Source organism: Brachyhypopomus gauderio, chromosome 20 (assembly GCF_052324685.1).
Source record: "Brachyhypopomus gauderio isolate BG-103 chromosome 20, BGAUD_0.2, whole genome shotgun sequence".
Lineage (NCBI taxonomy): Eukaryota > Metazoa > Chordata > Actinopteri > Gymnotiformes > Hypopomidae > Brachyhypopomus > Brachyhypopomus gauderio.
The window spans coordinates 2,667,312-2,690,579 of NC_135230.1; the positions used below are offsets into that span (position 1 = coordinate 2,667,312).

The following is a 23,268-nucleotide window of genomic DNA, read 5'->3' on the forward strand; positions in this document are numbered from 1 at the left end:
AATAGTCAAAGGTATGACTGACACAGAGGGGAAAACACAGACGAGCCAAAACACGGAAACGGGCGTAGGTAGACTGGAAAGACAACAACAGAGAAATAAGAATGAAACCGAAACCAGGGATGAAAACACACACATCAGTATCTAGGAACAAACGAACAAGAAAGATAGACATGGGGTACTTAGGAGATAAGGCAGAACAACTGGTGACGAGGAAACACAGGGAAACGACCAACACCGGTAAACGAGGCAGGAACTAAATACACAAAGACGGGAAAGTAAAACAAGACACAGGACTGGGACGGAGGGCGGAGCTAGATGTGACAGATGTCTACCAAATTGCAAATGTAAATGAAATAATTACATTTGAATTGGAATTTTGATCTCAAAGATGTTTCTATAATTGTAACATGTAAATGCAAATTTAGGATTACATTGCCATTTTGCGTATTACATTTTAATTTTAATATTGACACAGAATAACCTCCATATTTTGTTATTGTAGAAAAGGTGAAGATGTGCTAATACACTTTCTTCTAGATTGTCTCTATAAACCAGCCTCAGGCGGTGGTGAACGTTCCAAATGCATTAGCAAAATACATCCCACGTGTGATACTGGCATCACTGGACACTGTTAACATTTCAGTTGTGAACTCAAAGAACTGGAATCGGGAACAAGTAAGAGAATACATAACATTTTTATTTCTTTTAAGAAATCTGCTGTTATGTGTATGCAATGTATGTATGTATATGGAAAATGAAAAAATACATAAATGTGTCATTATTGTTTTGTTTTTTCTAGGCTCTTTTGTTTTTCTATGATGTGGTCAGTGTCAGTAATAATATAGAAGAGTGAGTTAAATCACACACTGCACAGAATACACACACACACACACACACACAACCTGTGTGAACATGAAACATGTACACAAACACATAAATTGTTCCATGTGTCTAAGAAAGGTTGCAATATGTAATATGATTTTTGTATGTGGTTGTAAAAGTAAAAGATTTGAAGTTTGTGTGTGTGTGTGTGTGTGTGTGTGTGTGTGTGTGTGTGTGTGTGTGTGTGTGTGTGTGTGTGTGTGTGTGTGTGTGTGTGTGTGTGTGTGTGTGTGTGTGTGTGTTTCTGCAGATTGTCAGATGCAGTACTCCAGGGGTTTAGCTGCACCTCAGCTCAGGCTCTCCCTGTACTAAAAGTCAAACAGGTGGTGCAAGCCTGTAGACCACGTCCAGACAGGAGCAAGGTCCCTCTGCAAGAATCACAGGTATACAGGCGGACATTTAACCAGTTAATAATCTACATTGATTGGAAATATTGTTTCATATCAGTAATTATGTACATTATCGGTTCTAAGTGTAAGGAGACATTTGATGATTATCTGTGATTTCATGATTGTACAATAAAAATGTGTCAACATCAAATATGATATATCTGGTATATATGGTATGGTATGGTATATATCTGAAAGAGGATGTGATTGGTGTGATTAACGGTGTGTTCTGTATTGTAGTTGACCTGCATGTACAACTATGTGAAAGATACATCTATCACCTTCAGTGATGTCCCTTCTGACATGCTTCTCTACCACAAGTGTGTAACACACACAAATGGACAAACACACATACACACAAACAAAATATGTATGCACACGAACTAACACACTTGTCTGATTAAAAGATGTGCTTAAAACATTAATGATAGTATTATCAAGTATTAATGATAATGACACACAAACACACATCCTTAACATTAATTAATAATAAAGATAACACACAAACACAACCTTAACATTCAGTACTAATGAGGATAACATACTAACACGTCCTTAACATGACAAATGCTAACTGGCAGTTGGTGGAAGCACCATTTGCAATGAAGTACAAATACATTTGGTTATATAAGCCATTCAGATCAATTTCAGAATTTTTGATGTCTAAATTTATGATGTGATTAAATGTGGTTAAATTTGTTTAGTTTATATAGCACTATCTTTCTTGTTTGCTTTTAAAATTTATTGACATGGATTTGATTAATGTTATCTGTGTTATTTCTAATATGTGTGTGTGTGTGTGTGTGTGTGTGTGTGTGTGTGTGTGTGTGTGTGTGTGTGTGTGTGTGTGTGTGTGTGTGTGTATTGTAGTTATTCAAATGTACAGAACTGCAGGTCGTATTTCAGCGCTCTGGGTGCAGCAGATTTCTCTATTCCTTCCAGCTTCCTCAACATACAGAAAACTCTGTTCAACAATGCACAAACCTGCCTGGTAAACATCACACCTCACTTTAATGACATCACACCTCACTTTAATGACATCACACCTCACTTTAATGACTTTAATGATAGATATATGTAATCATTCCTAATGTCCATGTTCCAGGAAATTCCAAAAATGTTTATAAAGGGTTTTAAAACATCAAGACACACTGACTTTACAACTCACATTTTAAAATGTTTATTTTTTATAATGTGTAATATTTTAGCTTCACACATGCTGTGTTCTTTGTTCAAGATCACACATGACTGTAAAATACACACAAGGACCATCAGTCAGTGTCTGTTCACACCTGTTCACACCTGTTCTGTACCTGTTCTACATCAATGCAGGGTATCTCTGGCTTCAGTTTGAGTCAGACTCAAGTGGGAATTCTGGGTAATATGGTCTGCACACTAGACTCCTCCTACATCCAGAACTCTGACCCACTCATCATAGAGAAGCTGAAGAACTGTGGAGACCTGACTGCCTCTCAGGTCACGGGTATACAGATACTGCTCTTCAGTGGCAAAACGCCCTACGGGTGAGATTCAATTCAAGATTAAAGATTTAAAAAACATTATTCATACCAGAGGGGCAATTGAGGGCACATAGAGCAGCAATGACATAAATATGAAAATAAATAATTAAATATAAATAAATAGTGCAATAGAGAGACATTCAACTTTATGGAGATTGTCCTTATGATGGTCAGATGCAAACAAAAATCAAAGCTTTAAATGTTATGTGATCTTTATCCTCTAGGTAGTTTTATTCAGGGAACCTTTTTTGTGAGGAAATGAGCTGATCTCACAGGGCTGACTCAGACACTGACTGCTTCTAATTCAATCACACACTCTGATCAATATCATAGCCTTGATCACATGAATTATTAATCCACAACAACACATCAATCACGTAATAGAACTAAAAAATACAATAGATTTAGATACAAAAGAACTTCTAAAAATATTCTATTTTGAAAATCTACACATAGGTGTGATGAATCTCCTCCCTGGCAGAAGGAGCTGATACTCTGAAAAAGTTGTGATCTGGATCAGAGTGATCATAGACTACTGAGTGATCATAGACTACTGAGAGTTCACAGACTACTGAGTGATCACAGACTACTGAGAGATCACAGACTACTGAGTGATCATAGACTACTGAGAGATCACAGACTACTGAGTGATCATAGACTACTGAGAGATCACAGACTACTGAGTGATCATAGACTACTGAGTGACTACTGACTACCTCCAGTAACTAGTTATTCTTTATCCGTGTTGAAAGATTACCAAACCAAACTGAAATGTCATATCTTAGACTTATATCTAGTATGGTATAAATTTGAGTCCAGTCACTGTTGATCCATTCCAAAACTTCTAAGTCTCCTCAAAAAATATAATCTCTGCATCTTAAACTGTTCTACTTGCCTGGGTCTGCTTCATTGTTGTGACAGCGGTTTTGTGTTCAAATCAGAGGCTGAGATGGACACATTGGTGCGTCCTCATGGGTGCATCCTTCTTTAGGTTAAAAGAAAGACATAAAGCTCGGACGCGTTTATCTTTGTGTAGGTGTAGAGTGTGTGTAGGTGTAGTGTGCGTGTAGTGTGTAGGGTGTGTATAGGTGTAGAGTGTGTGTAGGTGTAGTGTGTGTGTAGGTGTAGGGTGTGTGTATAGGTGTAGAGTGTATATAGGTGTAGAGTGTGTGTAGGTGTAGTGTGTGTGTAGGTGTAGGGTGTGTGTAGGTGTAGTGTGTGTGTATAGGTGTAGAGTGTGTGTAGGTGTAGTGTGTGTGTATAGGTATAAAGTGTGTATAGGTGTAGTGTGTGTGTAGGTATAGTGTTTGTGTAGCTGTAGTGTGTGAGTAGGTGTAGTGTGCAGAGGTGGGACCAAGTCAGTGTTTTGCAAGTCTCAAGTAAGTCCAAGTCTTTATACCTCAAGTACCGAGTCAAGTCTCAAGCAAAGACACTCAAGTCAAGTCAAGTCTCGAGTCAAGACAGGCAATAATCAAGTCAAGTCCCAAGTCTGAAACTTGGAATTTCAAGTCCTTTCGAGTCTTTTTTTTTTTTTTTTTACCAATGTTGCAGGTATATTTTAAATGTAAATAATAGACATGCGTTCTTTTTTAAATCTGTATTCTCCTCAAATCTTGATAAAACATGTGCAACTGAAAACACGAAGTATAAAAAAAAATTAAAATTACACCTCTTTATTGCACAGTTCAATTTGTTAAACTTAGCTGCAAAAATATTCATACTTTAAACTACAATTTTCCAGAAATAAATATTCTGTGAAAAAGTCATAAGTAGAACTCCATGTTCAAATAAAAAGTGCTGATATTTTCACAGTACAATACAAAGAACCATAACAGCATTTTCCCTCTCTTCTCTTATCTGGTTTCTTGGAGAACATGTGTGAGTGACACAAGACAAACAAATATAAGAACTGAACAATTAACAGGAATCTGCAACTTTAGACATTTCAGTAAACTATTCTGCATTGCATTTGCTGGCCAAAAGTCTGTATGTCATTTGTGCACGATGAATGATGTCCCCATAGCTGAAAACTCGCTCCACTTTTGTCAATATATTTTTTTCTCGACGTAGATGTCTTCAAATACACAATCCATGCTGAGATAGAACTGGATATTATGATGGTGACAGAGAGAGGCTCTCTTCCCCGAGTTCAGATACAGAACCCAGGGTTGCCAACTCTCACGCATTGAGCGTGAGACACACGCATTTGACCGTCTTCACACGCTCTCACGCCACACATCCGAATATCTCACGCCGGAAAAAAATCTAGTTTATTTACCTCTGATCCACATCTATGATTCAATGAGTTACTAGTTCGCTCTGGCACCAACCACTGGCGATCGATCGATCGCGATATAATACTTAATTTGTGTCCATTTTACACCCCGCCCGGTAAAAATTTACGTTCGCCAACCCCCCATTTGATTGGTTGTGCTGCAGCCCATGCACACACACACACGTACAGAGTGTGGAAAAGCAGAGGACTGGTCTGCGTCAGAAGGACGGAAATGAAATTAATGGGGCGCACTTTATAAATATTAATATGCGTTTTAAAATTTAGATTTGGGGTAAAAAAAATCAAGTCTTTGCAAGTAAACAGGTTCAAGTCCAATTCAAGTCCCAAGTTATTGGTGTAAAAGTCCAAGTCAAGTCTAAGTCTCTGAATATTTTTTTCAAGTCAAGTCAAAAGTCTTAATATTAATGACTCGAGTCTGACTCGAGTCCCCACCTCTGGTAGTGTGTATAGCTCTAGCGTGTGCATAGGTGAATGTGTGTGTATAGGTATAGAGTGTGTGAAGGTGTAGTGTGTATGTATAGTTGTAGAGTGTATAGGATCTTACCTTGTGCTTCTGTCCACAGAAATCCCTCAACATGGAAACTACAGACACTACAGCAGTTAGGCAACCTGCCCCTCTACTTGAACACGGATTTCTGGGCCAAATTTAGTTCTGTATGTAATTTAGTTATTTTGTCTGTTTATTTCCTGGTTTGTTGTCAGGTGTTTAGCTAAGGAGACTCTGGTCATTTGAAGGGTGTGTTATGTAATTTCATTCTGTATTTATTTAACCGTTGTGTGTCTCTGTGTGTATGACTGCATCCTTAAAGATGGACAAAATGACATTTCTGAGGTCATTCATCCCTACCCTGAAGACACAGAACATTCCAATAACAACACTACAGAGATTATTCACAGCAAGCAACACAAATATCAAGAGTAAACGTGCTGCAGGTATCAGTGCCTCACAGCAGAAACACACATTTGAACACTGACACACAGGGACACAGGTTTACAAGGCTATGTTGTGTCCAGCTATATGTAAATGTCCTTACCAGTTTAGTAAAGGTAATTTGGTAGCATCATTTATCCGGTATAGAAGAATGTAATTAATCTTTTCTCTCCATGTCTCACAGAATGTACTGCAGGTGAAATCACAGAAGCAACCATTGCAGATACATCGTTCCCTAATGGCTACGATTCAACCCAGTTTGATTTGTGTCTCAGTTTAACTGTGTTGAAGAACAATCCAGCTGCCATCACTCAGAAAGTTGTGGACCCCAGCTTTGAGAGGATCATTCTTAACAAATTAAACCAGGTCAGCATTACTGAGGACACAATGGACACACAGGACATGCTGTATGTAGGTTCAGTGTGGCGAATAACGCTGGTAACGTTAATGCTGGTAACGGCATCATTTTGTCAGTAAGGGGATAATATAATTAACTAGAAAGGCAAAGTTCGTGAACAAACTTTATGTTGGCTTGCAAAGCAGCTAAAACACTGTTTTGAATGTTGATGACCTAATGTTAAAGGTTATTTTATTGTTAACAGTCTGGCGAACCCCCCCCCCCCCTCCCAAAGGGAGACGTTTGACACACCCCACCCCCACCCCCCATGTCCCCCCCAGATTTATATTGACCCCATCTAGATTTCGTGTCCCCCCCAGATTAATATTGAGGTCATCAACAGGCGGACCGCAGTCCGGATCCGAACTCGAATGCAGTCCTGTCCGGACCCAATCTCATTCCTGATTTACTGCATACGCCAATGTTGATGTTAAGAAGTAATTTAGCTGTTTGGGGCAATTACTGCTGAGGGGTAATTGGCTGTGGGGTAGTTGATATTGAGGGGTTATTGACCTGTTGGGGTTATTGTTGTTGATGGGTATTAAGATTATTGTGTAGTTCCTGTTAAAAGCTTGTTTAGATGTGGAATGTTTTGTTGAGGGGGTATTTTCCTGTGGTGGGGCAATTACTGTTGAGGGGCTATTGGCATTGGGGTAGTTAATGCAGATGTATTTGTTATTGTTAAAGGCTATTAGTTTAATGGGGTTGTTGACACGGACCCTTATGGGTGTGTTCACATGAAGTCTTATAGGTGTGTTCACATGGAGTCTAATGGGGGTTAATGGTGTGTGTTTGTGTTTGTGTTGTTGTTTTCATCATTTTTGTGAAAGGATTTATATTAACCAAATTCTCCAGTGAATGAGTACACTCCTAGTTATGCATAGTCTATGAGGAGTTAATTGTGTGTGTGTGTGTGTGTGTGTGTGTTTGTGTTACAGTTGTACCCCTCAGGTCTTGAGGACAGTGTGTTGCAGATACTGGGTCCCACATCTCATGTGGCCACAGTCAGTGAAATCAGCAATTGGACCATCACCACAATAGACACACTGGCATCTTTAATGAACCCAGTTAATGGGGCCTGGACTTTAGACCAGGTAACACGTCACGTCCATCAGTGTATGTGTGTAGAATGTATTGGGTTTTTGGTTTTGAAACCATGGTCAATTTCTCATTAATTTGATGCAAGGGGTAATTACAGAGAAATATATTCAGTTATAAACATTTAGTGAGCTGAAATTGTCCACACTTAATGTAATTTCACTAACATTTAATTAAGGAAATACATAAATATAAAAAGATAATCAGAACATGTGCACTGCAGTTAATATTGTCCCCACAATTGTAACCATTCACCATTATTATGGAAAATGTCCTTCACTTTAAGAGCTCTAATTCTGAATCTCTGACTTCTTCCTTTAGTAAATATCTAGAACATTAGGGCCATTTTTGGTTAAATACGTTCCACATACACTTCAGATGTCTCATACTGTAATAATATGCTGCAAATGTCAGGAGAAACAGGCAGTTAATTACTATGCTCCTGTTCATTCATGTAACTTTAACATGTCATCTTTGAATGAATGAACTTACATTTATATAGTGCCTTTCAACTTACTCAAGCTCATCAAACAGATCTTTAATGTCTTTATGGAAATAGATCTTTAATGTCTTTAATGGAAAGACAAGCTGAGAGAGACTCATGCCTGTTAAATCTAAGAATTAAATGATTTAGCAACCATAGGACAACCACTAGATGGAGCTAGTGACCTCAAGAAATGACTCTTTTGTGCATGTGTGTGTGTGTGTATGTGTGTTATAGAGTACTGCAGTCATAATGAATTATTTGAGTGTTCCTGGAAACACATTGGGGACTGGTGAAATAAATGCAGTTGGCTCCAGCCTCTGTTCTTTAAGCACCAGTGTACTGAGAACCATTACTGTCAACAGCCTGAGGTAAGTACACACACACACACTCATACGCAGTGTTGTATAAAGTATTCGAGACCCATACTTGAGTAAAAGTACAAGTACTCTATCAAAACATTTAGAAGTTGAAGTGTTCTTTAAAAACTTTACTTAAGTAGAAGTACAGAAGTATTCAGCATTTTTGTACTTGAGTATTGCAAGTAGTTTAGTCTAAAATTTATTACTCAAGTACTGAAAGTAAAAAGTACAAGTATTGTGTTTTGAATTAATTAAAGAAAGCCATCAAAGTTTGATTATCAATTGTTTTTATATATCACTTACAAATCAAAGATGTCAAAGATCACAAATACAAGTGTTCTGTATGTACTTAAAAAACTGGGGTTAACACTTCGTACACAAAAAACAGATAACCTATGTCCCGCTACGTTGTAGGTTTGACGCAAAAGTACAAATTCGCCATAATTTAGCTGAGAAAACGAGGTGTATTTTGGACGTAAAATCCGTCTGTCGGATTCTAAGGGTGAGCTTACTGCCCTGCGTTTACCCCCAATAAATGCCCTTACCCTATAAAAACACTACACTATAAAATGGGCACATGATTAGTCAGCACGTTGCCTTTATTGCCAGCTAATGTTAAGTGAATTCTGCAGCACGCCATGAACATAATTAGGTTAGTTAGCTAAGATATCTAACCTAACTAGTGCTTACTGCGCTCTTCTGCTGTTACCAAACACGGTACCATCTCTTTTAATGAGATAAAAAGCGAATTATTTGGAATAATTTCGAATATATGTGTATTTGTATAAATATGTAAATGAAGCTGAAGGTGCTGGAAAATACTGAAAATGGACCTTCAAAGTGCCGTACAAGTGCATGAATTCCACCTTGTAACTTCACACGCACAAAAATCGAGAGGTGCACGACCTCGCGACGCGACTGCGCGCGTGGTTAACGCGCATGGGCGGAGCCACCGCGATTGCGTCATTTTTGCCGCGCGGACCCTTGCCGCAGTAACAGCGTGTCAAGTGAACCTAGATTACGAAGCTCAAGTGTTCAGTGAAGGCAGCAGCAGAGTTAACGAGACGCGACCGGAGCATGCGCAGTTTTCATAAGACAGCCTGATCGCTTGACCCGGTGACAGCGCCAGCTAACATGTTTATAATTGTAACCAGTAACTATACAGCACGTAAAAAATATATCGGAGTAAAAGTATTAAACTGATGGAAAATATGTAGTGAAGTAAAAGTGGAAGTAGGAGAAAAAAATAATACTCCAGTAAAGTACAGATACAGCATTTTAGTACTTAAGTACAGTACCGAAGTAGTTCTACTTCGTTACTATACAACTCTGCTCATACGCACACACTCACGCACACAAACACACACACACACATTCAAATTTCATCCACACAAATTGCATAAATCTGCAGTCAGTAAGATTGAGAAGAACGTGAACATGCAAATTCAAATGAGTACAACTACCAGGCCCCTCCCCCTCCCCTCACTCTGCATTGTGCCCCACCTCCGAGTTCATGCCCCGCCTCCAATTTCACGCGTCACAAGCATTAATGTGTAAATCCTGTAACATTTACAGGAATGTCTCTTCACTAAATGAAATAAGTGCATACTAGTTCTATGCAGAAATGTCATGAGAAGTGCTAAGTAAGCAGCTAACCAATTGTTAGCTAACCCACTGCAATTAAAAAACAAATAAAAAATCCAGACGACAGTACAGCTTTAGAAATGCAATAAACAATAACATCTGTACTAGATAACTTCTTAAGCAAAATAAGGTTCCAACAAAATAAGGTTCACAGCTCCGTGTTCCTCGGGAGCAGAATATGTAAACAACGCGCACGAGGGCATCAAAGGACTGAATCGAAACTAGCTAGCGGTGGTACGCTAATGACAGCTAGCGTCGCCACAGCAGTCGGCAATTATCATACAGTTAAGCCCGCCCACTAAGACGGAAGATATTATTGGTCAATTTTGCTGTCATTTGAAATTGGTATTGCGCTGAATTATAACTGCCAGGTCCTCTGTAAACGAACAGCGGGCATCACAGTGCTGATAGGGGGAGACACAGGCTCACAGGCTTCCACTTAACCCCTCACCTTCCAACACAGATTGAATAGACACGGTTGAATAATTTATTTGCTTATATTTTTGTAATTGTTTAGATGTCAATTGTCAAACTGTAAGTAGATAAAATAAAATTGGATAAATTATATTATATATATTTGTTTTAAGAATATTTTAGGCCCTCTGAGAGGGCGTAGAGGGCCCTGACGGTTCCCCACTGACCTGTAGTCATAACATCTGTGGTTGTAACACCTGTGGTTGTAATACCTGTGGTGGTAATACCTGTGGTGATGGTACCTGTGGTTGTAACACCTGTGGTGATATTACCTGTGGTGATAGTACCTGTGGTGTGGAGCCTCTCTTTATGTATCTCTCTACATCAGAGGTCACCAACAGGCGGACCACGGTCCAGATCCGGACCCGAACGCAGTCCTGTCCGGACCCAATCTCATTCCTGATTAACTGGATACGGACCCAAATGCCATCCCATCCGGACCCAGAATAAATTGTTTAAAAAAATTTTTTATTTTGACGGGAGAATTCATTGTGAACCGGAGCATTTATTTCAGCGCTATTGAAAAACACTCCGTCACGAGTGTTACGTTCGCCGCCACCCCCCCCTCAACAACTTACGTTCGAACGCCCCCCCCCCCCCCCCGATCTGCCAAATTTGGACCGCGGAGAAATATAGTTGATTACCTGCTCTACATGTACCTACCATTACACGTTGGACACACAAATCATCACTGACTGCACACACATTCATTTTTTTCTCTTGTCATTTTTTATTCTACCTGATGGATGGATGGATGGATGGATGGATGGATGGATGGATGGATGGATGGATGGATGGATGGATGGATGGATGGATGGATGGTGTTTGTTTAATACCTAAATGATACAGGATGACATATGAACAAATGATGTAGGATCACCACAGATGTTTAAATTAAAGATGCAGTCTCAGGATTTCTGTCTTTTGTATCTGCAGGTTTGCAAATCCAGTTGATTTGTCCTCGTGCTCATCTCCTCAGAAAAACACTTTGTACAATATCGCTGTCATCGCATTTATTAACGAAACCAGCAATATACCAAAATATTACCAACTCATCTGTCCATTTCTAGGTAAAAGACACACACACACACACACACAACCGAGTCCTAGAAGAGTTCTTCCCTAGTTTTTCCCCAACTCAGGAACATTTGCCTCATATTTCCCTTATTAATACTCTCACAACTCAATATTATAATCAAATACAAAATGAATACACACCTGCATGTCTGTGTGTGTCTGTCTGTAGGTGGAGCTCCTCTGTCAGATATAATAACTCTTGCTGCTAAGAACATCAGCATGGATATAACCACCTTCATTAACCTGGACCCAAATGTGATCATGGTATGATATAACAACACAACATATTAATTAGTGATTAAGTTCACTCAGAAGAAATGCCTTTAATGCTGTCTTTATTTATTTATTTGTGTGTGTGTGTGTGTGTGTGTGTGTGTGTGTGTGTGTGTGTGTGTGTGTGTGTGTGTCAGGCCCTGAATGTGAGTACAATCCACGATCTGTTTAGGAATAACTTACCTGTTCTGAAGCTGTTTGAGAACAACACAGTGGTCCAATCATGGAGACTTCTGCAGTACCAGTTTCAGCTGGACACTCTGAGAATAGGACTGATTGGAAAACAAAACCCTAGCACTGCAAACACCACTCCTACTGTCAACAAAATCAGCATGAACACTACAACTACTATCACTAAAACCAGTGTTCTCACCACCTTCACTAACTATACTGCCAATACCACAGCTGGTAAGTTCTTCAAAAAGTAGAAAGACATTTTTGTTTCTGTTGTGAGTTTAATATTTCTATTGTGTGTGTACTATTTTCCACAGTTTCAGTTATAGTAATAGTACTAATAATACATTTTATTTATAATGGACTTTACATTTAAACATGGTAGAGATGGTAAAATGATAGAGAAACATCAAATCATAAACAAAATAACTAAAGTGTTTTGCCGCTAGAGGAGTCAGTGGACTTGTGGGTAGTGGAGTTCCCAGACCCTGTATGCATGACACCACTAGTGAACTGCTTGTCCCAGAGTTCACATAGTTTTATGATCTGTGTTTTCCAGGATGTGCAACAGTTCATGGTGAAGCAGGACTGTGGCGTCTCTCTCTGTTTGTGGGACTCCTGACGGTTACTCTGCACACAGTGCATTAACCATCAAACACTATAAATACACACCAGTCACTATAAATGCTGCTGATACCAAAATCTAACACCATATAACCCCAATGCTAAAATTTTCTAACATGAACCTGTAAACAGTCACAACTTAAGGTTAGGGTTAGGTCTTATTTAGCCTTATGTCTGACATATTATTATTTTTTAATTATTATTATTAATTGCACTCTCATAAACATGTATGTCAAATTATGAATCACACAGAAATCTCTGTTAGATGTTTCTAATTATTAAATTAAAAAGCACTAATAATACTTATATATTGTACTTCCTGGAGATCTTTAATTTTTTTGTTAGAGCACAGTAGGTCTGTTATTACATACTGATAATCAATACTGGGGTGGGGTTTAATTAAATGTTAGTTATCTAATTGTTGTAATTCTTTTTTAATTAATTTGTTTATGCCAGCTTTCAAGTGTTTTCATCCTCAATAAAGAAATAATAATAATCATCAATAAAATGTTTATTTGTGTATTTTTTTAATTTTAAAGTTAGAGAAATGTTATTAAAGAGTTACAAAGTCCTGCACTCATTAAAATATCAAATTAAATAAACATTTTACAATTCACATTTATAAAATTATATACCTGAAAATATACCTGAAATTCTAAATTACAACACTTACAACTGTAACGGGCGGGAAGTGCGGAATAAAATGGAAGCGATTACGGCAAGTCTCAGGGAAAAAGGATGGTTTAATAAAAAATGCGCAAACTTAAAACCCGTGACATGATACAAATGAAGGATATAATGTCCAGCGGTCAACTGGTACAAAGACAAGACATATATAGACAAACAAACGACCCTCAGGTGAGACGGATCACTGGCTCCGCCCACCTGAGAGACGAACACAACACAACAACAACAACAACAACTACAGCCGCTGTGGACGGAGGCGACCGGTAGGGGGCCGCCTCACCGTGACAGACCCCCCCACCAAGCCGCACTCCCCTCCACTGGGTGTGTGGCACACAGCGGCTGCACACAAAACACGAAGAGGCAGGAAGGCGGGGACAAGGCAGGGACACACCCCCTGCAGTCCAGGAGCTGGAACACAGAACACAAAAACACAGGTTAGCTCACCACCCTGGGCGGGACCCTGGACCGACTGGGCCGTCAACAAGACAAAACCACGGCAGTCTCCGCAAAACCCTTCATAAGACGCCTGTAGTATGACGCAAAACCAAAAAAACTGCGCACCTGGCACACCGTGCGGGGTGTGGGCCAGTCACGGACCACAGCCGTTTTGCCCTGATCTGTCACAATGCCCTCCCCGCTCACTACATGCCCGAGAAAACCAATTTGCTGCTGCAGTAGGTTACACTTGGCCGGGTTAAGCGAGAGATTCGCTTCCTTAATGAGGCCCAAAACCAGCTCCAAGTTGGCCAACGCAGCCTCAAAGCCGGCGCTCCATAAGGCGATCAAAGGTCGCCGGCATGTTACAGAGCCCGAACGGTAAAACGGTAAATTGCCATAAGCCCGTGCCAATGGAGAATGCCGTTTTCTCTCTCGCTGCTCCCGCCAAAGGGACCTGCCAACGAACTGATCCAACGAACTGAACGAATCTGACCCCGCTAGCTGTTCCAGTGTGTCGTCGACTCTTGGAAGTGTATGAATCAGTCCTCGTCACGGCGTTCAACCGACAGTAGTCGACGCAGAACTGCCAGCTGCCATCCTTCTTTCTAGCCAGCACAACTGGCGCGGACCACGAGCTGCTATATACTCTGCGAGTATATATATATATATATATATATATATATATATATTAGGGGTGGGCATAGATTAATTTTTTTAATCTAGATTAATCTTACTGAAATCTTGAAATTAATCTATATTCAAATGGCTCATATGCGTGCTACCCAAGTAATGACTAAAAGTCAGTTTTTGAGATAGGGTTTCTTAATACAGAGGGTGCATTAGACCAGGGGCTCATCTCCTGTTTCCAAAATGCATCTGTAGAGGGTTTTCCATTCACCGAGTTTTTGCGCATTTTGAAAATGCGCATGAAAAAAGCTGGATGGAAAATTCCAAAATTCGAAAAAAGCCAAAATTCGCCAAAATTCGGAAAAACTGGATGTAAAAGGGTTTTTCGCATAAACGATGACGTATCATGCCCCAAGTCATGTGGTTCTGTACATGATCGCGATGTAAAGATGGCAAATGCATACAAAAACAGTTCTGGAGAGAGCAAAAATTGAATTTAACTTCTCCATGTATAGAAAAGAAAAAGAAAAAAATGTTTCAAAACCTCAACGTGCAAAAATGCGTAACTGCCAGATGGACATAAAACCACTATTGTTTGGCGTCCTCTCACGTGATCTAAAATTTATTCGCATAACTGTAATGAATGGAAACAAGGCTTAATTCGCATTTTTTTCTGCCGAAACTGCGCATTATTTTTTCGAAAGGTTTGGATGGAAACCCGGCTAATGACTGCTTGAGGAAGCTGTTCTACTTTGATACTTGAAGAAAAAAAACATGCTCAATAAAATGTAGGCTACTCGTGTCCAATGGTTTATTCAGTTAAACATGATTTTGTAAGCCTACATACTGTACATTAAATAACATTTTTATTCAGCTAAACGTGATATTTGAAATGTAAGCCAACATTTAATACATTTAACCTCACGGACGTAATTTTCAAAAGTCAGTTTTGGTCCTCAGTAGTTTTAACGGTTAAAAAGAAATATTTAAATAGCGACGAATCTAGCGCTAGGACCATGCAGAAAACGACCGCTCCGAGCTCCGCTCCGGTAACACTTTACGTTCCTAAACATGAATTTTCCATGAAGCAAACCTGGCGACTTCGTGGCTGCATCCATATAAAAACACGTACGATTTGTAATTCACAGGTTTAAAAACTCGTTCTCGCCCCTACTGTGCAATTTGGTTAGGAATACAGCCAAGCTAAACTATCAAGTTGAAAGTCATCATAGTTTGCTTACCCATTTTGACCCAGTTCCCAACCCAACTTTAAGAATAGATTAACGGCGATAATTTTTATATCGCCCAATAAGAGTATCAAATTAACGACCGCCGTTAACGGCCCACCACTAATATATATATATATATATATATATATATATATATATATATATATATATATATATATATATATATATATATATTTCCAGTCTGGTATATATATATATATATATATATATATATATATATATATATATATATATATATACAGCCTACAATATCAGTATCATCACTCCGATATGGAATGAAAACCTGGCGTTCATCACAAGACATTTACATTAACAATATCAACACCCAGAACTTTCATTCTAGTTACCTTATACTTAACCAGATTGTGTGATTTGTTTGTGACTTGTGCATTCGTCTGTATAATTTGTTTTTGTGTAATTTGTGTGTTAACGGGCCGCCCAATGGAGGATGGGTTCCCTTTTGAGTCTTGGTCCTCCCAAGGTTTCTTCTTAATCCCCACCATCATAGGGAGTTTTTCCTCGCCACTGTCTTGCTCATTAGGGATTTGGACCCATAGTATTGTTAACCTTGTAAATCCTGTAAAGCTGCTTTGAGACAACATGTGTTGTGAACATGTGCAAACAAGGCTACAAATCATAGCTACAATATAAAAAGGTAAGAGACAGCATTAAAATTTTGAATGTGCTATGGAATATTTGACCTACCCAACTTTTACGGAGTCTATTATGATCTAGTATCTTCAGGTGTGTCTCCTGCAGAAAAACAACCTGAGCTCTGAGATGTTGTAGATAATGAAGTATTTTACTACATTCAAATTTTAACTAGTTCTTTTATTGAGTCGCTGATGCTAGTGAGCGCATCACTGATATTTTTTAGGTGCATTATATAATTCTGCCAGTGTGCATTGTTCTGACCCCACAACATTTAAAGCTTCACACATGCTGTCCCACTCAGACCTTTTGCGCTTTGCCGTAATGCCACAACATGCCAAACAAACATTTTTTCCGCACCTCTACCTCATTCAGGAGCGTCTCTACTTTCACATTCGGTGAAGTTCCTCTTTTTTCCCAATTTAGACATGGTTTGTGATAGATAAGAGAGGAAACTTCTCCGGTGCAGGGCAAATTTAAATGAATTTGCATATTTATAGGGGGGGCGTGTCACAGGAGGAGTCAGCCACTCTCTCGTGTGCACTCAATTCCACGTTGATTGGGATGTACAAAAGAAATGTACGTGGATTTAGGCGTACGCATGGTTTGATACATCAGGATTTTTTTTTGCATACGCCAATTTTTAGTAAGAAATTCAAGTCTTTATACATGAGGCCCCTGGAGGGCTGGTGCAGACAGAACATCCCCTGCATCAACGTGAAGAAGACGAAGGAGATGATTGTGGACTTCAGAAGGGGTGAACAGACCCACCACCCTCTGCATGTCGGAGGATCTGCTGTGGAAGTGGTTTCCAGCTACAGGTATTGGGTGTGGACCTGGGTAACAACCTCAGCTGGAGCAACAACACTTCCAGTCTGGTCAGGAAAGCACGTCAGCGGCTTTATTTCCTCAGGTGGCTGAGACGAGCTGGACTCGGGAGCTCAGTTCTCCTCTCCTACTACAGATGTGTGGTGGAGAGCGTCCTGTGCTCCAACATCAACGTGTGGCACGGAAGCTGCTCAGCTGCAGAGAGGAAAGCTCTGCAGAGAGAGGTGAAGGCTGCACAGAAGACTGTTGGAGTCAGCCTCCCCACCACCATAGACATCTACACCTCCAGATGCAGGAGGAGGGCCGCCTGCATCATGAAGGACCCCACACACCCAGCTCACTCACTTTTTGTCCCGCTCCCCTCAGGCAGAAGGTTGAGGAGCATTAAGTGCAGAACTTCCCGTCTGAGGAACAGCTTCATCCCAGAAGCTGTCAGACTCACAAACTCTAAATGAGAACCAGCAGTTTGTCTCTCTGACAATCTGCACTTTACACAAAGATACTTTACCCACAGTCACTTTTTTTTTATTTTACTGTACAACATACTGTATAGTGTTAATTCACCATATTATATTACCTCTGTTTTTTTGCCGCCTTTCTTCCTCCTCTTTTCTCATTTTTCTGCCCTGGGCACCACAGGACTTCTGCCTTTTTTACGTCTTTACGGGGAGATGTCACTCACTCCGTGTTGTCCTTTTCCCCACAGAGAAACAGTAACGAGGTAATGTGTCATGTGGTGTTATTATAATAATCGTTGACTTGACTAATATTATTAAACAATTAAGTTATGATTATATAGTGGGGAAAATAAGTATTTAGTCAGTCACCAATTGTGCAAGTTCTCCCACTTAAAAAGATGAGAGAGGCCGGTAATTGACATCATAGGTAGACCTCAACTATGAGAGACAAAATGTGAAAAAAAATTGAGAAAATCATTTTGTCTGACTTTTAAATAATTTATTTGCAAATAATGGTGGAAAATAAGTATTTGGTCAATAACAAAAGTTCATCTCAATACTTTGTTGTATATCCTCTGTTGGCAATGACAGAGGTCAAACGTTTTCTGTAAGTCTTCACAAGGTTGGCACACACTGTTGCTGGTATGTTGGCCCATTCCTCCATGCAGATCTCCTCACGTTTCATCTTCATTGCCCTTGCTGATGGAAGGAGGTTTGCACCCAAAGTCTCACAATACATGGCCCCATTCATTCTTTCATGTACACGGACCAGTCGTCCTGGTCCCTTTGCAGAGAAACAGCCCCAAAGCATGATGTTGCCACCCCCATCCTTGACAGTTGGTATGGTGTTCTTTGGATGCAACTCAGCATTCACTGTCCTCCAAACATGACGAGTTGTGTTTTTACCAAATAGTTCTACTTTGGTTTCATCTGACCATATGACATTCTCCCAATACTCTTCTGGAACATCAATCAATCAATCAATCAATCAAAGTTTATTTGTATAGCGCTTTTAACAACTCAAGTTGTCGCAAAGCAGCTTTACAGGGTTTACAAGGTTAATAATACTATGGGTCCAGAACCCTAATGAGCAAGCCAAAGGCGACAGTGGCGAGGAAAAACTCCCTATGATGGTGGGGATTAGGAAGAAACCTCGGGAGAACCAAGACTCAAAAGGGAACCCATCCTCCATTGGGCGGCCCGTTAACACACAAATACACAAGTCACACACAATTCACACAATCAGACTAGGTAAAAGGTAGAATTGAAAGTTCTGGGTTTTGATATTGTCACTGTAAATGTCTGTTGATGAATGCCAGGCTTTCATTCCGTGTCGGAGCAGTGATGCTGGTATTGTAGGCTCCGACTGCAGTGTTAGTCCCCAGGTGAACCCCGGTATCAGCACATCCACCGGCAGCCAGACCATCCCCCAGGTGCCTGCAGGTGCCTGTATCCAATCGTCTTGGGTAGAGCCATGCAAGAAGATAGATAATACAGACTGAGTGGACATGAATTTAAACCACCATTGATTTAAATGTACGTAGCTCACGTGCCAGTGATCAGCATGTGGCTCCAGCAGGCTAATCTATAGCAGCATAACTAAAGGGAGGGGTTCAGAGGTGACCACAGGCATGAGGGCTCACTGAGACATTGCTTTCCAGTCAAGTCATAGTCACAAATAGACTGATGCCAAGACACAGCTGGATGACAGCATCAACATCTCAGATCACCAGAAATCTCAACGTCTGGGACCTCCGAGCCCTACACCTTACAAGGGGAATATTAGCTGAAGGCTTGATTAAATAGGTGAGTCTTAAGTCTAGATTTAAAGATTGGAACTGTGTCAGAATCTCGGATTGGAGCTGGAAGACTATTCCATAATTGAGGGGCTTTAAAAGAGAAAGCTCTGCCTCCGGCTGTAGTTTTACAAATTTTTGGAACTAGGAGAAATCCAGCATTTTGGGAGCGCAAAGGGCGAGATGGGTTGTAGTAATCAATGAGTTCACTCAGATATTGTGGGGCAAGACCATTTAACGCCTTATAGGTTAACAGGAAAACTTTAAATTCAATGCGATATTTAATCGGCAGCCAGTGTAGTGCGGCGAGAGTGGGACTAATATGATCGAATTTCCTAGCCTTGGTTAGGACTCTAGCTGCGGCATTTTGTACAAGTTGTAGCTTCTTTATGGACTGTTTAGAGCATCCAATTAGAAGACTATTACAGTAGTCCAATCTCGACGAGACAAAAGCATGAACTAGCTTCTCTGCATCAGCTAATGAAAGTAAGTGTCTCAGCTTGGGAATATTACGTAAATGGAAAAAGGCAGCCTTAGTGACATTGCATACATGTGTGTCAAATGAAAGATCAGAATCAATAGTGACACCTAAACTTTTTGCAGTAAATTTTGGTGTTACTGAAAAACCATCTAGGGTAAGGGGAATATCAGCCCAATTGCTTCTAACAGCTTTAGGCCCAAGAATCAGTACCTCAGTCTTGTCAGAATTTAGTTTAAGAAAATAAGACGCCATCCAGTTTTTAATATCCTGGACGCAGTTCTCAATCTTGAGAGTTGTGGTGGTATCATCTGGATTAGAAGATATATACAACTGAGTATCATCTGCGTAGCAATGGAAGCTAATACCATGCCTACGAATGATAGTGCCCAGTGGTAGCATATATAATGAGAATAATATAAGAATAATGAGAACATCCAAATGCTCTCTAGCAAACTTCAGATGTGCCTGGATATGGACTGGCTTAAGCAGGGGGACACGGTAGCCTTTGTAACGTTGGTCCCAGCTTTCTGCAGGTCATTCACTAGATCCCCCCTTGTGGTTCTGGGATTTTTCCTCACCGTTCTTGTGATCATTTTGACCCCACGGGCTGAGATCTTGCGTGGAGCCCCAGATCGAGGGAGATTAGTAGTGGTCTTGTAGGTCTTCCATTTTCTGATTATTGCTCCCACAGTAGATTTCTTCACACCAAGCTGCTTGCCTATTGCAGATTCAGTCTTCCCAGCCTGGTGCAGGTCTACAATTCGGTTTCTGGTGTCCTCTGACAGCCCTTTCGTCTTCACCATAGTGGAGTTTGGAGTGTGACTGTTTGAGGTTGTGGGCAGGTGTATTTTATACTGTTAACTACTTCAAATAGGTGCCATTAATACAGGTAATGAGTGGGGGAAAGAGGAGCCTCTTAAAAAAGAAGTTACAGGTCTGTGACATCCAGAAATCTTGCTTGTAGGTGACCAAATACTTATTTTCCACCATTATTTGCAAATAAATTCTTTAAAAGTCAGACAAAATGATTTTACATTACAATTGGTGACTGACTAAATACTTATTTTCCCCACTGTATAATCTTTGCTTGTTTTCATATTTATCCATTGTTCATTGTTCAACATTCATTCATTCTTCCCCCTGGACAGACGGAGCCCCTAGCATTTGCCCTCCTAAGGGAAGGGCTGGCCCTGTCTGGGAGATACATGAATACTGGAGAAAACAGCTGAGCAAGCTTCTGTTTAAACCAGTCTTCTGAACAAGTTGGAGAATCAGCAATACAGTGGGATGTTTCTGAATAGTTATTAACTTTGACATTTCTTATTGTATGCCGGCTAAGCACACAGAGTCATGGCAGCTGTGGCCAGACAACCCACTGACTAACTCAACAGTTAAACCCATTCTCAACAGTTAAACCCATTCTCTCATTAAGTTAAACCCACTCTCTCAACAGTTAAACCCATTCTCTCATTAAGTTAAACCCATTCTCTCAACAGTTAAACCCATTCTCTCATTAAGTTAAACCCATTCTCTCATTAAGTTAAACCCACTCTCTCATTAAGTTAAACCCATTCTCTCATTAAGTTAAACCCATTCTTTCATTAAGTTAAACCCATTCTCTCATTAAGTTAAACCCATTCTCTCAACAGTTAAACCCATTCTCTCATTAAGTTAAACCCATTCTCTCATTAAGTTAAACCCATTCTCTCAACAGTTAAACCCATTCTCTCATTAAGTTAAACCCACTCTCTCAACAGTTAAACCCATTCTCTCATTAAGTTAAACCCATTCTCTCAACAGTTAAACCCACTCTCTCATTAAGTTAAACCCATTCTCTCATTAAGTTAAACCCATTCTCTCAACAGTTAAACCTATTCTCTCATTAAGTTATTCACGTATGAAGTTTATGATGCTGTTTATCTTAGACACACTGACTAACAAACATCATTATCCGTTCAATAATCCCAACTAACCTAAGCGCACATGACCATTATATTACCTGACCATTATATCACCTGGCCATTATATTACCTGACCATTGTGAATAATAACACCAGTTTAGGCTTGACGAGTCTTGCAAAATTGCCGACATCACAGCGTGAAAAAGAGGCCGACCAGTGAGCATCTATCTATGGTTAAACCACACATCTTGGATCTTGGTCTCCTCCGTACGTCATCACACCCTGTTTGTCAAGTAAGTGTTGAGAAGTTATCTCCATGGCCCCACCAACAGGATGTCTCATTACTCAGAAAAGCTCCCCGACTTGGATCTATGAAAACCCTGGCAGCGAGTACCTTTAATATTCTCCGTGTCGTTCTGATTTGTTTGTCTTGTTTTGCTTTCTTAGAATAATCAGAATATTTATTTACTTGCCGACTGTGATATCGGGCTAAAAACATCTAGGGAAAATGTGGCGGCTCATAACACAAGGAGGATTAATGAATAAACTCCATGAAGATAAAAAATAATAATTATAAAATTATTATATTATTATTATATTATAAAAATAATAACTTTATTCTCAGGTTCTCCAGCCCATAAGCCATAAAACCCCATATTATTGTTTATATCTGTATTTACACCTGTGCATTTTGTCGATATCTAGGGAGGGTGGTACTGCGGAGGGTTTAGTACACCACGGGTCGGTCATACACGGCTTTATTCCAGCCGGGGGGTCACGCAGGAAGTTACAACAGTGGGGGTTTGTTCCTCCAGAGATTAAGTTTAATATCTGAGCAAGAAAAGCAAACAAAAAGTTTGCTATGAAGAGTTAGCTAGCTCCTGCAGAGCTGTAGCTCCCCGCTTACCACCAGAGAAAACATCCCAAAATCAAGGAACAAATGAGGAACACATTACCTACCAAACACCTTCAAGCTTGTGTGACCTCATTTTCACTGAAGGTGAAATTTAGTCTATGTACCTTTAGACACTGATCCTGTATCAGTTCAATGTTGCAAGTGTGACCATTTAAATGAAGAATGTGAATTATTTTTAACGTTCCTAAATGCCATTTTAAACAAAGTGCTTATTATTATTTGTTATTATTGTGTTTTAAATATTAATTTGTTACTTTTTCCTCCCACCAGATCACAACTATGCTGCTGCCCAGACAGGTGACTGATCAATTTTATTCTCAGAGACCAGTCATCCATAATCCTTACACACGGCCCGTCCCAGACGGCCCCAGACAGGCACAACAAGGAGAGAACTGTTGTATGTCCAGAGCAGAGTACCCGATGTAGCTTACTGACCATGTGATTTTAATCTTGTTAGGTGGAGATACTGTGTTGGCCAGGCATCTAAAGAAGAGCCACAGTGTCATTCAGATCACTGTTCATTTAGCTACCTGTTTTGGGCCAGACAGAAGCTCAGGTTTACAAGGTCAGGGTTGCAGTTGTGAAAGAACCCAAGTCATGATCACAGAAG

At 39.9% G+C, this 23,268-nt stretch overlaps 1 protein-coding gene across 1 annotated transcript; it reads left to right on the forward strand.

Annotated features, from left to right (window-relative positions):
- Nucleotides 1-826: 826 nt before the first annotated feature.
- Nucleotides 827-12,813, forward strand: LOC143484605 (mesothelin-like protein). The gene is made up of 14 exons (XM_076983417.1): nt 827-849; nt 1,133-1,265; nt 1,512-1,591; nt 2,142-2,262; nt 2,604-2,794; nt 5,651-5,741; nt 5,897-6,020; nt 6,203-6,384; nt 7,354-7,509; nt 8,235-8,368; nt 11,414-11,547; nt 11,724-11,818; nt 11,965-12,235; nt 12,561-12,813. Exons 3-14 carry the CDS (start codon nt 1,521-1,523, stop codon nt 12,647-12,649), a joined length of 1,659 nt encoding a protein of 552 aa, XP_076839532.1. The 5' UTR covers nt 827-849; nt 1,133-1,265; nt 1,512-1,520; the 3' UTR covers nt 12,650-12,813.
- Nucleotides 12,814-23,268: the final 10,455 nt, after the last annotated feature.

Coding starts and splice junctions, on each gene's coding strand:
- LOC143484605 (XM_076983417.1), top strand. CDS start 1,521: ATGTACAACTATGTGAAAGATACATCTATCACCTTCAGTGATGTCCCT. Junction 1,592..2,141: donor GACATGCTTCTCTACCACAA/GTGTGTAACACA, acceptor TGTGTATTGTAG/TTATTCAAATGTACAGAACT. Junction 5,742..5,896: donor TCTGGGCCAAATTTAGTTCT/GTATGTAATTTA, acceptor GCATCCTTAAAG/ATGGACAAAATGACATTTCT.